Source organism: Pavona decussata, unplaced genomic scaffold (genome assembly GCF_977016875.1).
Source record: "Pavona decussata unplaced genomic scaffold, jaPavDecu1.1 SCAFFOLD_234, whole genome shotgun sequence".
Lineage (NCBI taxonomy): Eukaryota > Metazoa > Cnidaria > Anthozoa > Scleractinia > Agariciidae > Pavona > Pavona decussata.
This window is the reverse complement of record NW_028145639.1, coordinates 1,467,784-1,488,489: the sequence shown is the minus strand read 5'-3', so window position 1 is coordinate 1,488,489 and position 20,706 is coordinate 1,467,784. Positions and strand designations below refer to the sequence as shown.

General features: G+C 38.5%; 2 protein-coding genes across 2 annotated transcripts; both read left to right on the top strand.

Moving 5' to 3' along the window:
- The first annotated feature begins 2,314 nt into the window (after positions 1 to 2,314).
- On the top strand, positions 2,315 to 10,625 carry LOC146458057 (QRFP-like peptide receptor). The gene is made up of 5 exons (XM_085091240.1): positions 2,315 to 2,409; positions 5,190 to 5,340; positions 7,267 to 7,537; positions 8,570 to 8,821; positions 9,408 to 10,625. Exons 2-5 carry the CDS (start codon positions 5,213 to 5,215, stop codon positions 9,792 to 9,794), a joined length of 1,038 nt encoding a protein of 345 aa, XP_084947366.1. The 5' UTR covers positions 2,315 to 2,409; positions 5,190 to 5,212; the 3' UTR covers positions 9,795 to 10,625.
- Positions 10,626 to 14,963: 4,338 nt separating this feature from the next.
- On the top strand, positions 14,964 to 19,100 carry LOC146458056 (pyroglutamylated RF-amide peptide receptor-like). The gene is made up of 4 exons (XM_085091319.1): positions 14,964 to 14,983; positions 15,927 to 16,197; positions 17,608 to 17,856; positions 18,679 to 19,100. The coding sequence occupies exons 1-4, from the start codon at positions 14,979 to 14,981 to the stop codon at positions 19,075 to 19,077; spliced, it is 924 nt and encodes a 307-aa protein (XP_084947445.1). The 5' UTR covers positions 14,964 to 14,978; the 3' UTR covers positions 19,078 to 19,100.
- The last annotated feature ends 1,606 nt before the right edge of the window (positions 19,101 to 20,706 follow it).

Genomic DNA, 20,706 nt, shown 5'->3' with positions numbered 1-20,706 from the left:
AATGAAAGAAATTGTTTTCACCCGAAAGTTGGGTTATGACATAAGTTGTATATATGTGAAAGAAATGTGATGTTGTATTTTAAGCCACAGAGGTATTTTTCAGTCAGTGACACAACCCAGTCGGAGTCAGTCGAAGAGCATCCGAACTAGTAATCGGAATATCATAGGTTCGACTGCTGTCGGGAGAACTCGGATTTTCTTTCTCCAATTATACCTGCGTCCCTGACTGAAAAGTGCATCTATCATAATAATATCTCTCTATATATATTAATATCTGTTACAAAGTGCAGCTGATCGATCGGATGACTGTAGAAAACAAATAGTAAAATACATACTTAATTGACATGGCAACTTCTATTTCACGTTGTCGTGAAGGTTGCTATTATTGCTTGCGGAGATTATTAAGGCCGAAAAATTCAAGTATTAATAACAACAATCGAGACGAATCAGTATTGTTCACCCCAGAAGTAAAAGTTGAAATATTTAACGATTAGATTATGAGCTAGAGATTTGTATCGCGCGTGATAGCTGATCATGAGGGCGCAGCCCGAATCAGCTATCACGCATAGAAATCGAGAGCGAATAATCTAATTGTTTTAGTATAAATCTACTAGTCGTTCAAAACTAAACAAGTAAATTATCTATATCCTTATCGCAGACGCTTCGAAAGCGCGGCGAAGCGGCCGCCATTTTGTTGAAAACCGCTGCTCACTATCTATCACAAAATAGATAGTGAGTAGCGTAGCCAATCAGAGAAGGGCATTCGTGATAGAACACTAGTAGATTTATACTAAAGGGTGATAGATTTTTCACATCATGTTTTTAGTTACGCTGCTAAAACTAACGGCGAGTGTAATCGACATAATTTCTTTCTTACAAATCGCATTTGAATTCATAAGTCACAGTTCTTTGAAGATGGTATTTATTTTTTTATCTGATCAGTCAAGATAAATTTCGAGGGGTTGACACATCATGCTCCTTATGTGAAGCGCCATGTTTTCTGGCGTCACCCGCAATACAAGAAATGGCCTGATCAGTATGTTACTAATAGGAGATTTCCGAGTTGCTTTGAACCTCATTATGATAGCGAGGCTAAGTGCTAATTTTCATAATGAGATTCACAGCAACTCGGAAATGGCCTATTATTGTCGATGGTAACTATTATGCTCGTTATTATGCAGCAAAAATAACTTCCCCACCTTAACCCCTCACTGCGAAACAAACACAATATTCACTATAAATTAGTTTGTAATTCAAAGATGCAAAAGAAATGCCATGAAAGGGATGATTTGTCATCGTGGTAGAATATAACAATAAATAAAATAATCGATTGTCTAACGATGCAGTCACTTAAGAAGTGAAATTACTAATATTATTTTATTTATTGTAACAAAAACCTCGTAGAACATTTAAAAAAACTTGAAATTTTACAGTTATCCGCTCAGTAAACGGCAATAGTAGGGACAAAACTAAAACAGAACTACTGAATACTGAGTCGTAAATTAAGAATTTAATTTTTTCTCTTGGTAATAAAGCTTACTTCTATAGACTGTTATGTCGCAAAACGGAACAATTATGTCGGCAAAGTAGTACTATTATGTCTGCGCTATGCTCGTTGCTCCGCCTATAACGTTATGCTCGAAATTATGTCGGCATAATTTGTCACCCCTATACATGTCTGGTCTAAGATTTTTGGTCGTTTGAAGTTTTCAGCAAGTTCTTAGTTCCTCACTGATAAGCTTAAATACGCTCCTACGATAGAATTTTGGTAGGGGCTGGACCAAATAGAAAATGGAAATAGGTATTCAGCTGGTCTCTGGCCTTATTTACTGACACCCATGTGTTGCGGAGGTGATATTGATCTTACTGACTCACAGAACAAATAATCTTCGAAAGTGTAATATCTGACAAAAATTCTCGACAAATTTAAACCCTCATAGGGAAAAACGTGGTTCTCGGATCAAGAGATATCCAAATAGATATCGGAAATAAAGCGAAATAGAAATTTAGAGACGAGAATGAAACAGCGATGTTCATCTGCTTAAAAGCACAAAATAAAATCATAATTGCTTTTTGGCCGACACCAGTTTGTTAGTTCAGAGCAAGGTAATATTTCCTTCAGTTACAAACTATTACCTTTGATATTGCCGCTTTGTTTACTTAGATTCTCCTATGCTATTAACTGAACAAGCGAAAATAAATGAAGTGTACCGTTATTACAGTTTTCAGTCTGTTAAGTGCAATTTACTGTCAGCTGCAATTCAGACAGCATCAGATGTCCTGTGAAGTCATAAATTACGTAGGGAAACAAGAAAATACATTCGTCACTAAGGGAAAAGTCTGTGGGTTGATATTTAGGCGCATGAATTTCACTGAATCGAACAAAAATTGAAGCAACTGCACTGAAGAGTAAGTACTTAGTTTTGTTCTTTACTCAAGTTTTAGTCGAGCAGATTTAACTTGTACCTTTTTAAGCAGAAGGTTCTGAATTTAATTTGTTGGACTGACACGTTCTGAAAGCGATTTTCTTAGGCTTAAAACGTTTGGTGAAAATTCCATTGAACCCTTCACAACGAGTGATGTTAACTCAGCTTTAGCTGATGTAAATGTACGCGCTTAAGATCCAGAATTGTAGCTCGATTGTAACGTCCGAGGAAAATGCAGTGATCACTACCAAATGTTTCGCTTGTTAAGCTTTTTTTAATGCTAATTAATGCCCAAAGTTTTCCTCTTTTAATTTTTTTAAATGGAGCTGAAAATTGTGAACAAACAGATTCAAGACTTGAATGACGCATTTCTGGGTACAAGCCCGAAAAAAAACTGTTTTCAGCATTGACCTGCGAAAGAATTATCTTGTTTTCTTATATCCACCGTCAGATTTCACTATATTTTCATCGAACAGTTGCGATCATAATGATAAGCTCTACACGAGAGGTTGGTAAGCAAAAGGCATACAAACACTGATGCTAAGTGATCGTGAGAACAGAGAGTACAAAGGTGTTTGATTTGGGACAGAAGACTGAGGCAGAATGCAAAAGTGAATCATAATAGTTTGATTCATTTAACTCTCTGCCCGAAACGTTTCTTTTAAATCATCTTAACCTTGGAAAATTATGTTCCAAAGAAATGGTAGGGACACTTAAGTGTCGGAAATTAAATAACAAATAGCAGGTTTGTCGGTCTTATTGCAGATCCGACAAAAGCTAGCAACCTGAAAATCAAAAACTTTTTTTCAACTCGAAACAAATTAAAACGTTGCATGAGCGCTTGTAATATTAATTTTCAACAGGGGGTGTTGCAGTGATATTTTTACTTCTGAAATATGAGCGACGCTAGCTTTCACGCAAAGTTTTATGCGGCTTAACTCCACAGAAAATAGAGCTTAAGACTCCGTTCAACGCTCAGGGGCCTAGTTAGCCTTTTAAAACGTCCTGTCGTTTCTGCATCTTTTTAGGTTACGCAGAAGTATCTTAAACCGAGTTGAAGACCTTGTCGTCGAGTTTCACATCTATGATCAGTTGTATGGCGGGTAATTTCGGCTTGTTTTGCTCCCTTGAAAACGACACGCTCGCTCTTTTCAAAAGCGGCGTATAAGGGGCAACCCCATTATCCTGTTTCTTCCTCTTGCTTTAGTGTTGTCAAAAATTAAAAAAAAAAAAAAAGGTTTTGATCGTCTGGGTTCATTTATCGACCGACTTCCGCAAGCCAGTCTTTGAAAAGCGCCCGCTCATCCCACCATTGCAAGCAATGTCTTAGACAAGGCCGATGGAAATTTTGACATTTCTGTCACCTTGACCAGACACTTCTCGAGAAGCCGAGAACAAGTTCGTCATCTCTGGGCTTCACATTACTCCTCGCATTCTATATATTATATGCAAATTCGTCGATGAAAACGCAATCATCATTAACTTCTAGGTCACGTCTTGAGTGATAAAACCACTTAGCATAATTTTCAAAGCGTCTCTGTAAGCAACTTTTCGATGATTTTATGGCGGAAGTTGGTTGACACCTGACCCTAGACAAGCAAAACCCTTTTGTTTTTTGACAACACCCTACATATTGAAACGCAGATCACCCAGAGGCAGAAGCGAGATAAGATGCTGCCCCGCTATTCACCGTGCCTGAACATTGTAGAGCAAACCATAAGTGTTTAAAAGGAAGCAAATTTCACGCCACGCAATTAATGCTACAACTAATGACAGAAACAAAGCTTGATGACAGGGTATTCCATTCGGACTACATTGCTATGTTTATGGATGCCAGTAATGACTTCCTCCACATAAAAAAGAGAAACGAAATTAAAATTGAAACAGTGAAGAGAGGAAATGAAAGTTTCATGATGTAACTTGAGGGGGATTTATCAAAGTTTATCAAACTGTGTCTTTCCAACTATATACAAAGAGAGGAAATGAAACCCTAAGGATGTTATTGAAGGTAATTTACCATGGTATACTAATTGTGCAGATGACACAACAAATGATTAAAATGAACATTTCTTCGTGAAAATGGTTTTCTAAGAATGTTATTGAATGTCGGTAAATGATCTTGAATTTTTCCTTTTTGCTAATAAAGGAAAAAGGTTTAAATCGGCAGAGATTGGCACTTACAAAGCAAGACAGGAGTAACTTTGGCGTAAACATTCGAGAGAAGTAGAAGCGAGATGAACCAAATGAATGTCGTAAAATGAATGTTGCGCCCACTAGCACTAATGACACAAATAATGGATCAGACAGTTCACTAGCTCTCTGCTCCATCATTTCCGTGATTATTGCTAGCAGCACATGGGACACGTAACCACTTAAACATACACTGCAACCTTAATCCTCTGGTCCATTATTTAAAACTCGTAAAAATAATTATCTTTAGGCCTATTGCTGGCGTTGCTCTTCACAGATCTTCTGACAGATTGGTCTGGCACGATAAGGTCATTATGATGTTTGAGAAAGACGAAATATTCGTATCTGAGTCTGAATGAAATGCATATCATGACCCAGCCGGCGCACATCAGTCGAATGTTATAGCCACTGAATTACTGAGCTCGAGAGACTTTCACGTGTCGACCTGGGCCATCAGGTCACTTGATGTTCCTGGTGTGAGATGATCTAAAGGTTTTGTTCTAGCTGAGGGTGTTTTCTCATTACAATTATCATGCTTGACTGTTAGCTTTTTGTATCCTGGTATTCTTTTAGCCGGATCGATAGCCGCACTCTTTATGTCACTATACAAGGATTCAGAGTCAGCCCAGATTGGACTCACCAGCATGTTTGCCGTTCTTGTGACAACAGACCTTGTTGGGAACACGATTGTATGCCTGGTTATAATCATTTATAAAGACATGAGGTAAGTTAACAGCTGCCAAGCTTTAAAAGAGTCGAACAGGGAGTAACATGTTAAATACGGGAAAAGTGTTTCATGAATTTCCAAACACCGAGAAGTGCATCGAAAAAGCGAGGCACAGCCCGGCATTTTCGACCAATCCTAAGGTGTTTTGTAATCGGATGAAACACTTTTGAGAGTTTGATATAGTTTGCAAACCACTAAAAATTCGTTGAAAAATCCAAAGCAAAATCTAACCAAGTCATCACTCACGGCAGTAATTTCCTTTTCTTTCTACCATGCATTATTAATGAGTTTGAGAAATACTTATCACGTTGTTTGAGTCCTTGTGGCTGACGTACGGTAGACCTCCATGTCATTGTTCTGCCCTCTTTGTACTCAATTATGTAACTAATGGGTAGCAACGAAAACCTAAATATATATATATATATACTGGAGAGGTCATATACACGACTTATTGAGATACACTATGTACGACGAAGGGTCATCGCTTGATGCGTCAGCTTTCGTTGGTCAATTTAGCTTATTTTTCAGTTGGCTCGGTTTCCTTTGTTCTTTTCGGTTGAATATATTCAATAGCCCCTGTCAATTACTAACTGTCTGAAAAGCTGGGTGCGGCGTTGGTTGTAAAAGGGGAAGGCGGGGCTGAAAACAATAGCTGATAACAACGGACGAGGGGATTATAACGAGGGGGGGGGGGGGGGGAATATATATTCCCCTCACCCTCGCCATATACCGCTCGACTTATTCCCCTTATTTAGTAATCTCAACGAGTTCTTAATCGTTTATTATTAAAGAAAAAATGAACAACTAAACTTTTACTCCTACTACTACTACTACTTCTACTAGTACTTCAATAACAGGTACAACAACAAACTCAAACTCATCTTCTTGTCAACTACTAGTTGGAAGGGAGATTCTTTCATCGGCGACCAGTTCATTCCATACTCTAACTGTCCGACTGGTAGCTTTCTTTACATTTGCAGGAATTCGACTACTAATCCGTTCAGCAAAGACAGTGTAAGAAGCTCTCGGTTAAAAAGACTTCATCTTAACAATCGCTCATCGTTGTTTCCACACGGAACGATTGCCGACTGCACACTATTTCCAAAATTTAACAGCAGCCGCTCAACCACGTGTAGTGTACTGAATGCAGTGATTATGCGAGAGTGACAAACATGTTTACCACGCATACCAGCAGAAAAAAGCAATTGTTTATACAAATTGTTGTGTGAATAATCCGAAGTTCAGAGAAAAACATCTTTGCGGCCGAAATCTCACTGCCAACTACTGCCATTAAAAAATGTTATGTATTAGACTTCCACCTGGTATAAAATAAGCATTTAATTATTTAAGGTCCTTGTTTCTATTAGGAATCCTCACCAACCGAAGAAATAAGCATGTTATTGACCTGTCCCTCGGGGATATGTGATATATCCCCCTCGTTCCAGGCCAATAACCCTTACTTACCAACTCAGTTGATAAAACTAAACAATCGTTTTAACTCTCCCTCCCCACTGACACAGCTGCACCACAGCTTCTTTAGAAACTATTCGTATTTACTAACAATCTGTCCTGATCAAGCTCCTATCTCCGACCTGAATGTTATCAAAAGTATAATCTGGCTCCACATAGTGATCAGTGCACTTACCGACTTCTCCATTCTTTGCACTCGATCGGTAATAATAAGCGAAAAACCTGTTTCGTTATTGCCCAATTTAAGACGGAATCACTCCGTTCCATGAATCACTCTTCCGATCAGTAAAAAGGTCGAGTATCAACTGACCATATCAACCATGAAAGCGAACCAAACCACCAGACCTGCGGTTTTTAACCTCTGATATACCATGGGGTCTTCTTGTTGAAAGTCAACCAGTTGTCGAAATTAGAGAAAAACAGTTATATGAATCTTCTTTGCTGTCATTTTAGAACCCCCATGAACTTTCTTCTGCTGAACCTGGCTGTAGCAGACATGATGGTAGCCTTGTTCATAACGCCACGCTTCATTTTCAGCCATCTCTTCACACACCCGGATAGAATTACCGGTACCTTGCTCTGTAAACTAGTGACAGGTGGGAACTTGACTTGGACTGGTGGAGCTGCTTCGGTCTTCACCCTTGTTGTCATCGCTTTTGAACGATACTATGCTGTCATGTATCCATACGGCAATAAAGGGAAACTAACTTACAACAAGTTGAAGGTGTGTAAGTGAACTGTGTCCACAGTATCAGTAAGAGTTACTTATGCTTTTAACTGACAGACGAAAGATCAGGAATGTTATTATTATTTAATGTATTGTAAGAATGTCCAAATATGGTTATGGCTCAATGTTCGTCATCTTTACACAACAGATATTCTGTGATTACGCTATTTTGTGCGTAGCGGAGAAAACAATTTAAATAAAGACAATTTCTAGCTTTTCTGCAATAGAGCCGTGCTTTGATATCAAGATGTTGAAAAAACAATTATCTTGCTTAATCTTGCGCAATATCGCCTGTTTTTAGCAAACTCGGCCTACGGTCTCGTCGGCTGTGTTTTGAGACGATACTCCGCACGGCTTCGCGGGATAATTATCAAATATCGTAAATGAGCGTTAATAACTGGAGTTGAGTGGTTACGAATTAAACCGAAAATGTGATATTCCTAGTTCACTAGACTGCAACAGTTTAAAGTCCTTTTCCTCCTTCTCTTTAAACAACACAACACAACAACACGTTTTCTAATACCAGAAGAGAAGGTCATGCACCCAGTTACGCCCAAGTAGCAAAAGCTAATCGAGGCGGTTAACTTATTTACAGCTCTCTAAATTGTTTAAAACAGTTTCTGCAAATCAAATAATGATACTCAGATTACAAAGATTAGTAGTTAGGAATAATAATAATAATAATAATAATAATAATAATAATAATAATAATAATAATAATAAAAGTAATAATAATATTAATAGTAGTAATAATAATAATAATAATAATAATAATGATAATAATAATAATAATGAGGATGATGATGATGATTGATGATGATGATGATGATGATGATAACGATAATAATATGGAAATAGAAGAGAAATTGTTCTTCCAAAGTGAAGGTCAATTTAACTGATTAACGAGTGGAGGTTGGAGAGAGTAACGTGCTTATTTTTCCCAAAAGCTGAAATGTTTTGTTTATGAGAGTATTGTGAATCTTTAGTGCCATATTTACGTCATCCAAACTTCAAAATTCTTTTTTCCAGATTATCATTCCCGTTGTGTGGATTTGTGCAGTGATTCTTAACATCCCTCTGTTCTTGACAATCTATTTTGAAAAAGAAAACGACTTTTGCATGGAATACTGGCCCAGTGACTTGCTTCCCAAATTGTACAGTTCCACTTGGTTCGTGGTTGCTGGAATTATCCCGATCTTGTTAATGACCGCGTTATACTCCAGAGTGGTGTATTCACTTTGGTTTAAGCAGGAAGGAGATGTTCTTGGCAACGCTCAGCAGGTAGAAGTCAGCTGTGAGTCGTCTCGTAAGATTCAAATTAGCGGCCTTTAGATTCTAGTGCGACTACGAGTACGACTATAAGTTTTTCCAATAGACAAAACGTGTAAAGTTATTTTTTAAATCTATCTCGACGATTATAGACGTGAGTTCGAATTTATTCCGACTGGCAACAGTAACCGAAAGTCATTTCCGAGAAAAATGGCGCCAAAATATGTTCTCTTATTCATCACACTGACCAAGCCACAGTTGCAAGCAAAAAGCGAAGCGTTAAAAAGTATACCTTCAACGCATTTTCTTTGCTAGGTTTTTACTACAATTTCTTCTTCAATACAAGGTTTGCGGATTAAAGGTCACATAGATGGCGCCTCGGTCCTTAATCCAGCACTACTTAGTTAAGTACTAGTTACCATTTTGGGAAATATGTGCAGAAAGCAAAATTACTTGTCATTAGAGCAACAAAATCTGCAGAAATTAAAAAAAAAATGTGATTGTTTACATCTTAGAACCGACCTTTCAATATCATGGCTCTTTGGTTTGTATGATGTGCTATATAAATAATTGTAACTCGTTATTTTCTTTTTCCAAGGGTGTAATGAAAGTGCGAAAGCGAGTAACGAAGACAGTTCTGACCGTGAGTATAATTTATGGGTTATGTTGGATGCCAAACCTGACCATCTACGCACTAAACTACTTCAGTCCTTCCCAGAGCTATGGCGATGTTACCTACATTACCTCTATTGTTCTGGTCACGTGCAATTCAACCGTCAATCCATTTATTTACGTTTTCGTAAACCAGAAGTTTCGAGGTAAGATCAATCGTCTGTTATGCTGTGGAACGAGGTGCGTTAACAGAGTGGAACCATCCGGAGGCTCGAGCAACCAAACTAATGATCGTACGAACACAGTTACCCACCCCACCCTGGGTGAAGACACCTGCAACGGTGGGGAGAAGGAGCGAGAGGCAAATACCTGAAAATTATTGTGAACTTAGCCTCCAGCATGATGGTGTCTTTGTAAAGTAGTAGACTGAAGAGGAAGACACGTTTATTTAAACAGTTTAACCGGATCAGTTGCAAAGCTTAACTGCTATCGCTTAGGACCCGTGAATGCAAGGTAATGAAATGAAACAGTTTTGAAGCACTATTGATGAGCTGGTAATGTTATAAATATAGGTAGGTTTCAGGACTGCTGTCTCTTCGTCGGTGAAATAAGCGTTGAAAGAGGCTTCAAAGAAATATATTTGTATCACTGGCTGAATTTTGACTTTGATTTAGTTATATTCGTTAACTTTGGCCAGTCGCTGGTTGTACAGTGCCATCGTACCAATTTGTAAGATATGCTTTTCTTGTAAAAACATGATTTTCCTAAGGTAAAGTTTGATAAGAGTTAATTATTTACTTCTTAAGGACGGTGCCTACTATATTGTTACTGTGCATACGTTCTGCGCATCTCGAGATACTCGGGTTTCCTATGGGTAGTGCTCACTAATACAGGGATATTTTTGCGCAGTTTAAAACTATGCGGAGAAAGCAGAACTTAGCAAGTGCTTTTGGTATCCAAAAAGAAAATTTGGGGTAACCGGGCATTTTTCAGAGATAATTAAGCTTCTATTTAAGAAAAACTGCCATACATTGCTTTATATTTTGGCGCTTTTTGGAAATATTGCTGCTTAATTATCTCTGAAAAATGCGTGGTTGCCCCCAATTTTCTTCTTGGATTTCAATAGCCCTTGCTATGATCTGCTTTTCCTGCATATTCATAAACTGCACAAAAATACTTCTGTATTAGTAGGCACCGTCCTTAAGGATTTCATATTTCATCTTAGTATCACTTGAGTCTGGTCAATGTAGATAATGACATCCTAATAAATTCAAAATTGTAGAGCTGTACGTGTCATCCATTTACTTTCGTTGAAACGTTATACTTCCAATGGAATATAATTTTCTTATCTTCCAAAGAAATTTAAAATTCGACAGTACTTCCGACAGTTTCACGACAACTGATGAAGGATCCTCAAGAACAGTGCTTTTGCTTAAAGGAGGATCTGGACAATTTGCAGTTATATGATACACGTTGATTCTGGCTGAGTCACTGAATGAACGAAACAGACCTTTTTTCCGCATTAAAATAACACACCGTGTTTAAATGCTAGTACTAATGATCAACGAGAATGCTCGATACTCACCGACAGTCGATTTAGCGGACTTCCATGCGATTTTGTTTATATGGGGACGGAGCCATGTTCAACAAAATATTTGATCGAAATATTTTTAAACGATAAATTATGGATGCACTTAGATTAACACATTAAATTATGCAACAAAAAGTGTGAATATTTGAAGTGAAGAGTGTTGTTTTTCATCACATTCTTCTGCAGACGACACCATCAATATAATCCGGTGTTTACTGAATTTATACTATATCTGAAAGAAAAATTCAATATAATTGTTTTCTTTGTAGCAGATAGTTCGTGCAAATTCCATGATCTGAATTCAGTTTGATTAATACGGCTAAAAATTAAAATGTCGTGTGTTTGGATATGTGCTTTTCTAACCTCTGGCCTGTCCCTCATCCCCGAACTGATTAGAGTTAAAATTCAGTGCTATCACTGATGTGCCTGTTTTGGCAAAATGGAACAAAAATAGTGCCATTTCTGTGCGTGTGTGTGTGTGTGTGTGGGGGGGGGGGGGGGGAAGGGGGGGGGGGAGGGCGTTAGCCCTATTTATACCGCCCCTTTTTTCAGTCTTATGGTAAATGCTGCCTTCCGTGTTGTTTTTGCTGCACCACCGAAGTGGCCTCTCCGGGGCGTAGAACTGGGCGCTACCCAAACAGAAGCCTGTTGAAGACCTAAGTAAGCATCTGCGCCCCATTTCCCTGACCCCCACCATCTCGAAACTCGCGGAAGACTTTGTTGTAGCCACTCATGTTGGTCCCGCAGTACTCAAGAAGATCGACTATGATCAGTATGGCGGCATCCCCGAATCCTCCACCTTATTCGCCCTGATCTCGATGTTTCACCACTGGTCACAGGCTACAGACGGGACAGGGGCAGCCGTCAGGGTCGTGCTATCTAACTATCGAAAGGCATTTGATCTCATTGATCATACGATCCTCGTTGCAAAGATCAATGGTCTTGACATGCCGCGCAGCATCAAAGCCTGGGTGACCGATTTCCTGATAAACCGGCAACAACGTGTAAAACTGTCGGCAGACTGTTTCTCTGAGTGGGGCCCAGTCCCGGCCGGGGTCCCACAGGGAACCAAACTCGGACCATCGCTCTTTCTGCTTATGATAAACGATCTCAAAGTTGATGCCCCAACGTGGAAGTATGTAGATGACACTACCATCTCTCAAACCATACCCCGTGGCTCCCTGGGTGACGTACAACGCGTTGTTACTGCGGTGGACACCTGGTCCCAACCCCAGCTGATGCAACTCAACGCTGACAAGTGCAAAGAGTTAATTATTGACTTTAAGGAAAATCCTCATAACTTTTCTCCACTTGTAGTAGATAGCAAAGCCCTTCCCGTCATCGATTGCGCCAAAATCCTAGGTGTTACCATATCTAGTGACCTCAAATGGAACAATCACGTCGTAGATTGCATTAAGAAGGCAAACAAGTGGATACATTTCATTGTTCTCCTGAAAAGGGCTCGTGTACCTTGTAATGACATTGTGAATTTCGATTGTACAACAATCAGATCTGTCCTAGAATATTGCGCTCCCCTCTTCCATCACGCGCTCCCCACTTATCTCAGTGAGGATATGGAGAGAATACAGAAAAGAGTTCTTTCCATAATTCTCCCAGATATGTCATATCAGGATCGCTTGGACAGCCTAGGCCTGCCAACGCTTAAAGAGAGACGCAATGAACTATGTAAACGACTCTTTGATTCAATCGCCAACAACTCGGGGCATAAACTACGCAACTTACTGCCTCCAAAAAATGAACAAAGCTACTGCCTGCGACAACAGAGAACATATAATCTACCACGTTCGCGGACAGACTGCTTTAGACAGTCCTTTGTGTATGCAATGTCAAAAGATGCCTAGCAACAAACAACGCGTAGTATATAGCTAGTAACCATACATATTTTAATCCGATTAGATACTTATATTTTTATATCATGTACATGTGTTTGTAATTAGTTTTAACATTTACCTATTTATACATTTCTCTGTAAAATACGCAATTCAGTCTAATGACTGCGATGTATTTTTGAATAAACAGTCTATTCATTCCTTCCTTCCTTCCTTCCTTCCTTCCTTCCTTCCTTCCTTCCTTCCTTCATTCATTCATTCATTCATTCATATGTCGAGATTAAGGGCTGCCCAGACTCCAGAATCCCCCACTCTGCCTTGCCGGTGTGATCCAAAGGAATGCAGGGCAATACATATGGCACCAGGTTGGCCGCAGGAGTTGCCGGAAGGAAGTCGAGGTCGACGATCCAACCGCGTTAGGGTCCCCACTCCGGGTTTTTCCTCGGGGTTTACTCCTGGAGCCCTCTCCATGACTGGATATGGCGGAGGTTTGAAATCAGGGTTTGCCTTCCCCTAGATGAGCTGCCTTCCCAGGCTGACAATAAGGCGCCAGAGATAAGCCTTCGCCCCTTCTCCTGTCCGCAGTAGAAGCAGTCCCGCCGGGCTTAGAGACTAAGCTGCACTAGCAGGCCAGGAGTTGGACTTGGTTGTCAGAGGCTGTTGGAGACGCACGCCGTATGGGAGCACTTTATAGATAGTGAGAGCTTGTCCCCATTTCCACCCCCGGCTATGACAACCTTGGAACCATATGAAGCAACTGTGACAGAGAGTGCCACTCAAGAATCGATTCACAGTCAATAAAATGAACTGAACAATGAACTTATTAACAGATCGTAGTTTAAAGTTTACGAAGTAGAACTTAGAGGAAATAGCTTTTTTTGATAAAACAAATAGTTGAGAAAATGTAGGGCAACGCCGAGCGAATTCAGGAAAATGAGACTAAACTTGAAGGTGCCCCGCTATGGATTCCAGCATGGAAGCCAGGTAAAACATTACTCTTCATTGTTTAAACTAAGATTTACAACTCTTTTTTGTTATAACAGCTAAATGAGTCATCAAATTATTTTTGGTGAGAATTGGAAAATTCGTCAAATTCCCTTCCAATGAAAAAGGTAGGGATTGACAACAAACTTCTTTTTATTAAAATTACATTTCTTATTTGAAATGAAAACAAGCGATAATAATGTCGAATGACGTTTCGATGACTCCATGTCACCATTTTCAAAGTTGTGTAGTCCGATTATTTGAGTAGTTATTTTGAGAAAAGCGTTCGAGCGTTAAGTTGCATTCCATTAAAAATACAATTTGACATACAGAGGGTGATAATTATGAGATAAATAGTTTTCCTACTCAAATAATCGGACTAACACAACTTTGAAAATGGCGACATGGAGTCATCGAACGTCAGTCGACATTATTATCGCTTGCTTTCATTTTAAATTGTTCATTGAAAACGTCCGTAATTAGATTTTCTTATTTGAACTTTGATAACTGGCTGCTCGGTGATGTATATTTGTTCTGAAATAGAGCCAGATTGGCAATTGTCGTTCATCTAGTTCACAAAGCCTAAAACCTCTACTTTTGTTTATTGTTGAAGAAGTACGGACAAAAAAATTATAACCCTTGAACGTTACCATGGCAACTGCTTAATCCTTTTTTATGTCAGTGAAACTAATGCTGTAAAATTCTTACGTAACACGTCGTTTTGAACACCTTTTACAACTATGTTTTGAGTTATTTTCCTTTTAATGGATATTTCCTTAAATTCAAATAATTGTACTTGGCGCTGACTTTTTTGTGCATTCATGTGGTTCTCCAAATTAAGGTCAGATGGTCCTTTTCATGAATTGTGTGTATTTTAATATATTTAAATTTCAAAAGAAACTTCACTCAACGCAATTTGCATGTCCTATTGAGGATTTTAATTGAAGTTATAACTTTGTCTTTCTTACAAGATGTATGGCATAACTTGATGTCCATTTTAACGTAGAATAAACAACACAGCATGGTTTCCGAATCAACAGAAGTCGTATTAACTACGATATTTGCCTTGCTGGTCATCACGGATATCGTGGGAAATACTCTTGTTTGCGTCGCCATAATTAAAAATCAAGATATGAGGTAAGCTTGGTTACGTGGACATACGATCTTAAAGCGGGCATGTCGAAATCTGATTTACGAATGGGTAGTTCACCTGTAAAAACATTCAAGTGCCATTTACAAAGAAAAAATTACATAGAAATAAACTTGTAAGAAGTTGGTATGGTAAGGATAATTCTCAAAACCAAATGAACAAGTTTTATACTTGTGCTGTTCTGGGTCAAAAGGCGCCTACGGATCCCAAATTGGATCTGTTAAAATTATCGAAAACGTTCCTATTTTTATCGATATCGCAGTCGTGCTATTTTTTTTTTTCTATCGAATGTAAAGAGTCCCCTTGAGTTACAGTCAGAAAAATATCAAGATGGATAGTACAGGAAGGAAGACAGTAGGAAACAACTTAAACAATTAATTTACTGTGCCGAAATTTTTTTCTTGATATATTGTTTTAACATATTACATTCAATTTTTCGTGGCTTGATATCATTGTACCGGATTCGCCCGTGTTTTCGATCCCGACAGGAGCCCTCAGAGTTTAAGTTTCGTTTTATTATTCCAGTGACTGCCATATGTTTTAATTTTCTGATTTTTTATCCATCTACTTTATGTTATTTTCAACAATTGGGGAATTTGACGTAGGGACATTTTTTTCCCTGTCTATTGAGAGCAATTGATTTGAGTCACATAGCATATATCTTGGAGATTATGAAACTTGATTGTGATGTTGCTTAAAGATGTTAATTGGACAATATTGTTTGCTGGCACTATGAATCAATAAATACATACTGAGTGTCAAACCGTGTATTGTCTTTATTTAAGAAACTAAACATTTGAAATTGCAAAGTTGTTAGTACTCCTTAGGCCTTCTAAAGCTAACACACAAACGCACGCAGATGCAAAAACGAAAAGACTGCTTAGCTTATTCATGGCTTGTTTGATTTCTAAATGTTTGCATTGTTGGTAGGACACCAATGAACTACTTGCTGGTCAACTTGGCGGTGGCAGATATCATGGTTGCAATGTTTATAGCGCCGCAGTTCATTCTGGTCCACACTTTTACTCACCCGGATGGATTAACGGGAACGCTACTCTGCAAAATGCTGACAGGCGGAAACCTGATGTGGACAGGTGCAACTGCGTCAGCATTCTCACTAGTGGCTATTGCATTTGAACGTTATTACGCTGTTCTGTACCCGTTTGGAAACAAAGGGAAACTAACAACTGAAAAACTAATGGTGAGTAAGAGCTCTGCGTGCACAGGTGAAGTCATAGAATAAATTAGATAGCAGGTTTTTTTTTTAGAAATGTGTATAGAAAATAATTAAGTTGGCGACGATTTCTTTGAGGATGCCGTTTACATTTATACTGACACGTGGGAAATTTTGTTGACGGCGTCATTTGTGAAAGTAGAGAGTGAGTCATTTCAATCCAAATGATCTAAGGCTTCTTATGAAAGCAACTTACAGAGGAATACATTTGGAAATCGTTTTCATGAATTTCCAACCCAAAGGAGATCATGTCATAAGCTGCTAGTAATACTCCTAGTTACTTCATGCTGCAGAAACACAGAAACAGGGGGTGCTTCCATTTACGCAAACCACCCGGACGGAAATTTTCGGCATAAATACGAAATGATTTAGCTTGTCTTAATAGAAGATGGATAACATGCAAAATGTATGAATATCAGCTGTAAATCCCAAAAGGAGTAATAAAAATGCATCATTTTGACCAGAAGCCCATAATTTCAGAAGTACTCCAAATGGAATGCTGCGTACCATTTGATTTTCCAACTTGAATTTCCGGGTTTTCCATGTAAAACGGTAAGTACCCAGGGTAACCAGTTAAACTCCGGTCGTGTGGACTTCTTGCGCTCGAAATACGACCTGACCTCTTTTTACAAATTAAAAGTGGTTCGATTCTAACTTTAATTTGCGACCATTCATATGAACGCTAATAGTTCATGTGGTTCTGTTCTGGTATATTCTTTTTTACCAGGTTACTTGTTAATGCTTACGCTGCTGCTACGGCCTACCCAAGTATCCACCTATGATACTGTCATATGTTGTACATGGTCTTTTGCATGGTCTTCTGCCACCCTACTTATCTAAATGTACCTTATATTTTTTAATGATGTTAAAGGGGTTGCTCTTCGCATGGGTCTCGTTCTTCCGTTTGCGCAATACCATTTGGACCAGTCATTTTGTTCCTTGTATTTCTGTCTTCTTGTATATTAATGAGTCCAATAAAGCTGATAAATTAAAATTAAAATTAAAATTATCTGCTCGGTTATTTGCACGTACTGGTAAACTGGCTCAGTTTTCCCTATATCTTCTTTAGCCCTTCTTGAAACGTTACCTTTTTGTTACAACTTGAAATACTTGGGCCAATTTCTTAAATTTATCGCTCTTGTCACTGAAATCACTGAAAATTAGTCTAAATCTGTTTCCTCTTTTTCGGAGGGGGTGACTTGATATTTTCCTCTTAGTGTTCTGTTGCATGAGAAAATTTAATTTAATTCAATCGGTCGCAATTTTTACCGTTATAAAAAAATATTCAACACATACACCCTTACAGCCAATAAAAATTCGAAGCGGCTGAAAATGATTACTTCACTTTTAATTCTTTTTCTCTCTGTCTGTTCCTAGATTATAATTCCCGCAATTTGGATTACGACATTGATCATCAATACTCCGTTCTTTTTGACGTCTCACTTCAGTAAAGCTGACAACTTCTGTATAGAGCAGTGGCCTGATGGATGGATGGCTAAGGCTTACAGTTTAATTTGGTTTGTGCTGCTTGGTGTCTTACCATTGACTCTATTGACCTTGTTGTACTCTAGAGTCGTGTATGCACTGTGGATCAAACTAAACAGGCGCGATCAAGGTGCTCAACAGGTACTGAATCAGGCTATTGACTAGGGAAGAAACAGATAACTGGATACTACAGTATAACTTACTCAACCCTATTCATATATGGTACCCTTTGTCGCTTATGCTACTTAGAGGAAGGATAACCCCCAACCTTTCATACACGCCCTATTCTACAGAATACCGAAACTAACAGCTAAGTTTAGTTTTACGCCAAATTTGTTGAGAAAAATGATGCAACGAGACTTGGCTAAGTTCTGCAAATGCAAATTATTTCCTAAATACGATTAAAAACCACTTTCCAGCTGATTTATTTAGTGGCTTAGTGCTACCTAGAGGAAGGATAAACCCCAAACTTGCATACACGCCCTATTCTACAGAATACCTAAATTAACAGCTAAGTTTAGTTTTATGCCAAATTTGTTGAGAAAAATGACGCAACGAGACTTAGCTAAGTTCTGCAAATGCAAATTATTTCCTAAATACGATTAAAAACCACTTTCCAGCTGATTTATTTAGTGGTTTAGTGCTACCTAGAGGACGGATAAACCCCAACCTTTCATACACGCCCTATTCTACAGAATACCTAGATTAACAGCTAAGTTTAGTTTTACGCCAAATTTGTTGAGAAAAATGACGCAACGAGACTTAGCTAAGTTCTGCAAATGCAAATTATTTCCTAAATACGATTAAAAACCACTTTACAGCTGATTTATTTATTGGTTTAGGATCGTCACCATTATCTCTTCGCTCATAAAAACTTAAGTTAGTGAGGACAAACGCATGATGCCAGCAAAATTAGGTTCTATGCCATTCTGACATATATTATAATGAAATGTCTCTTTTCAGGGTGTTTTGAGAGTACGAAAACGCGTCACAAAAATGGTTGTAGCTGTCAGCGTCATTTACGCTTTGTGTTGGATACCAGACCTTGTGATCTACTCAATGATTCACTTCAGCTCCGAACACAACGTGGGGGATACGGCTGACATCGTGTCCATCATCCTGGTCACTTGCAATTCAACCGTCAACCCCTTCATATACGCTTATGTAAGTCGTCCATTCAGAAGGAAAATCAAGGCTTTGTTATGTTGCACGTGCGCAGATAGAAACAGGATTCAGGACATGAGAAATGGTTTTGAATCCACGACAGCAAATAGAATAGCATCTGCAGCTACTGTAAAGCGAGACGCGCAAGTTATGAACGATAGCGAGATCAATCTGCATTGTCTCTCCACTGCATTTTAAGTTTCTTGTTTCTCTTGAATAGAATTAATATCCCCTCATCGACAGAAAGGCAAAATTGTGTACAAGTACTAACTTGTTAGAAAATTTAAGACTTTTTTTTGTAGTGTTTCATGTGGTGCATGTGATCTAGACAAATGAAAATGTGTTGTTAATAGTGATAGTGTACTTAGCTTAACATCAAGCGTGGTAACGTATTTGTAAAAACAAACAAACAAACTATGGCCTCGGAGTTGGACAGAGCAGGACTTGAATCCAATTCTTGCGACGCGTCCGGCGACCTTACCACGCCACAACATTCCTATTCTTCATAAAGGAGGTGGTCCAGTAGGTAATTTTACAGTTGTGTGCCTGGTGACTTGGCCTTTGAGTGAAAGAGAGGCTGAAGTTGACGTCAGTGCTTGATGTTGCTCTTATGCTACATAGTTTGTATTTACAAATGAAAAACACTGAGGTTTGCATAAAAACGCCAAAGCCAGGCGGCGAAGCACACAATTGAAAAATGGTAATTGATATGCATGCCTCTGCAGAACAGCGAAGGAATCTGTAGAGAACTCCTTAAAAATTGTAAAAATGATCATATCTTCGTTGAAACTTATCTAGCCAGACTTTATTTTTCTCTTTCTGGGGCCGGGGAGCGGATACCCTTCCATACCTTAACAATGATAATTGGAGGATAGATAGTACGTCCAAAGTTGTTTCCTTTGAGGTCCACAACCGAAAGTGATGACATGATATAATACTGGAACTACGCCACGATTTCAATATGGCGGCCATCTTGGATCCCTCATCGTGGATTTCTTGATTTCAGATTCACAAAGCTCTCCTAAGTTAAAGGTGTATCGTAAATATTGTTTGTGAACAATAGCCTATTCTTATTCCAACAACAGGCTTTTGTAAAGAAACAATGCTTATATAGGATACATCTCACCTTAGTAAAGCATGTTTTGTTTTCCTTTATACTTTTTATTGCAAGGAATTTGGTCAGCAAAAGCGAAAGTTGCACTATAAATTGGGACAAATTGTAAAATTGTAAATATCATCTAATTATTACTTATTACCTTACTGTATATATCTTATTAGTTGACTGTGACTCAGTAATGAACTCAGTAAAATGACAGCCTTTGTATAGAGTGAAATAAAATCAAAGCATAACGCAAATCCTCTTCTGTTATTTTTTTCCTTCCCTGAACGGAAACAAATATCACCTAAAACTCATACGCTGCAATTTCCAACCGTCTTCTTCACCTCCCAATTGTTACGAGAGATTTCGCGTCTCACTTTAATACGTTTGGCAAGCGCGTTTCAATAGCTTTGCATTTGGAATAGAATACATAATCAGGTAATAACATTAGCTTGTATGTTTTTAAAGGAACATTTGACCAAATTGTATGTAACCACAAGAAGTGAACATTCTCTGGCGCGTTAACAAAAGTAGTGATTTACCGCTCGATATTTTACTTGTTTTCGCTTTTGCTGCTTCATGTTTAGCTGTTTATCTTAGGTAATTTTCGCTTATTTTAATTTATTCTAGTTCGACATTCGGCATGTACACGTGTAATGATACATTGTACTTTGCTCGTACACGCGAGTCCTTAACCTTTGTCCTGTAATCTTACGACTCAGCAATTC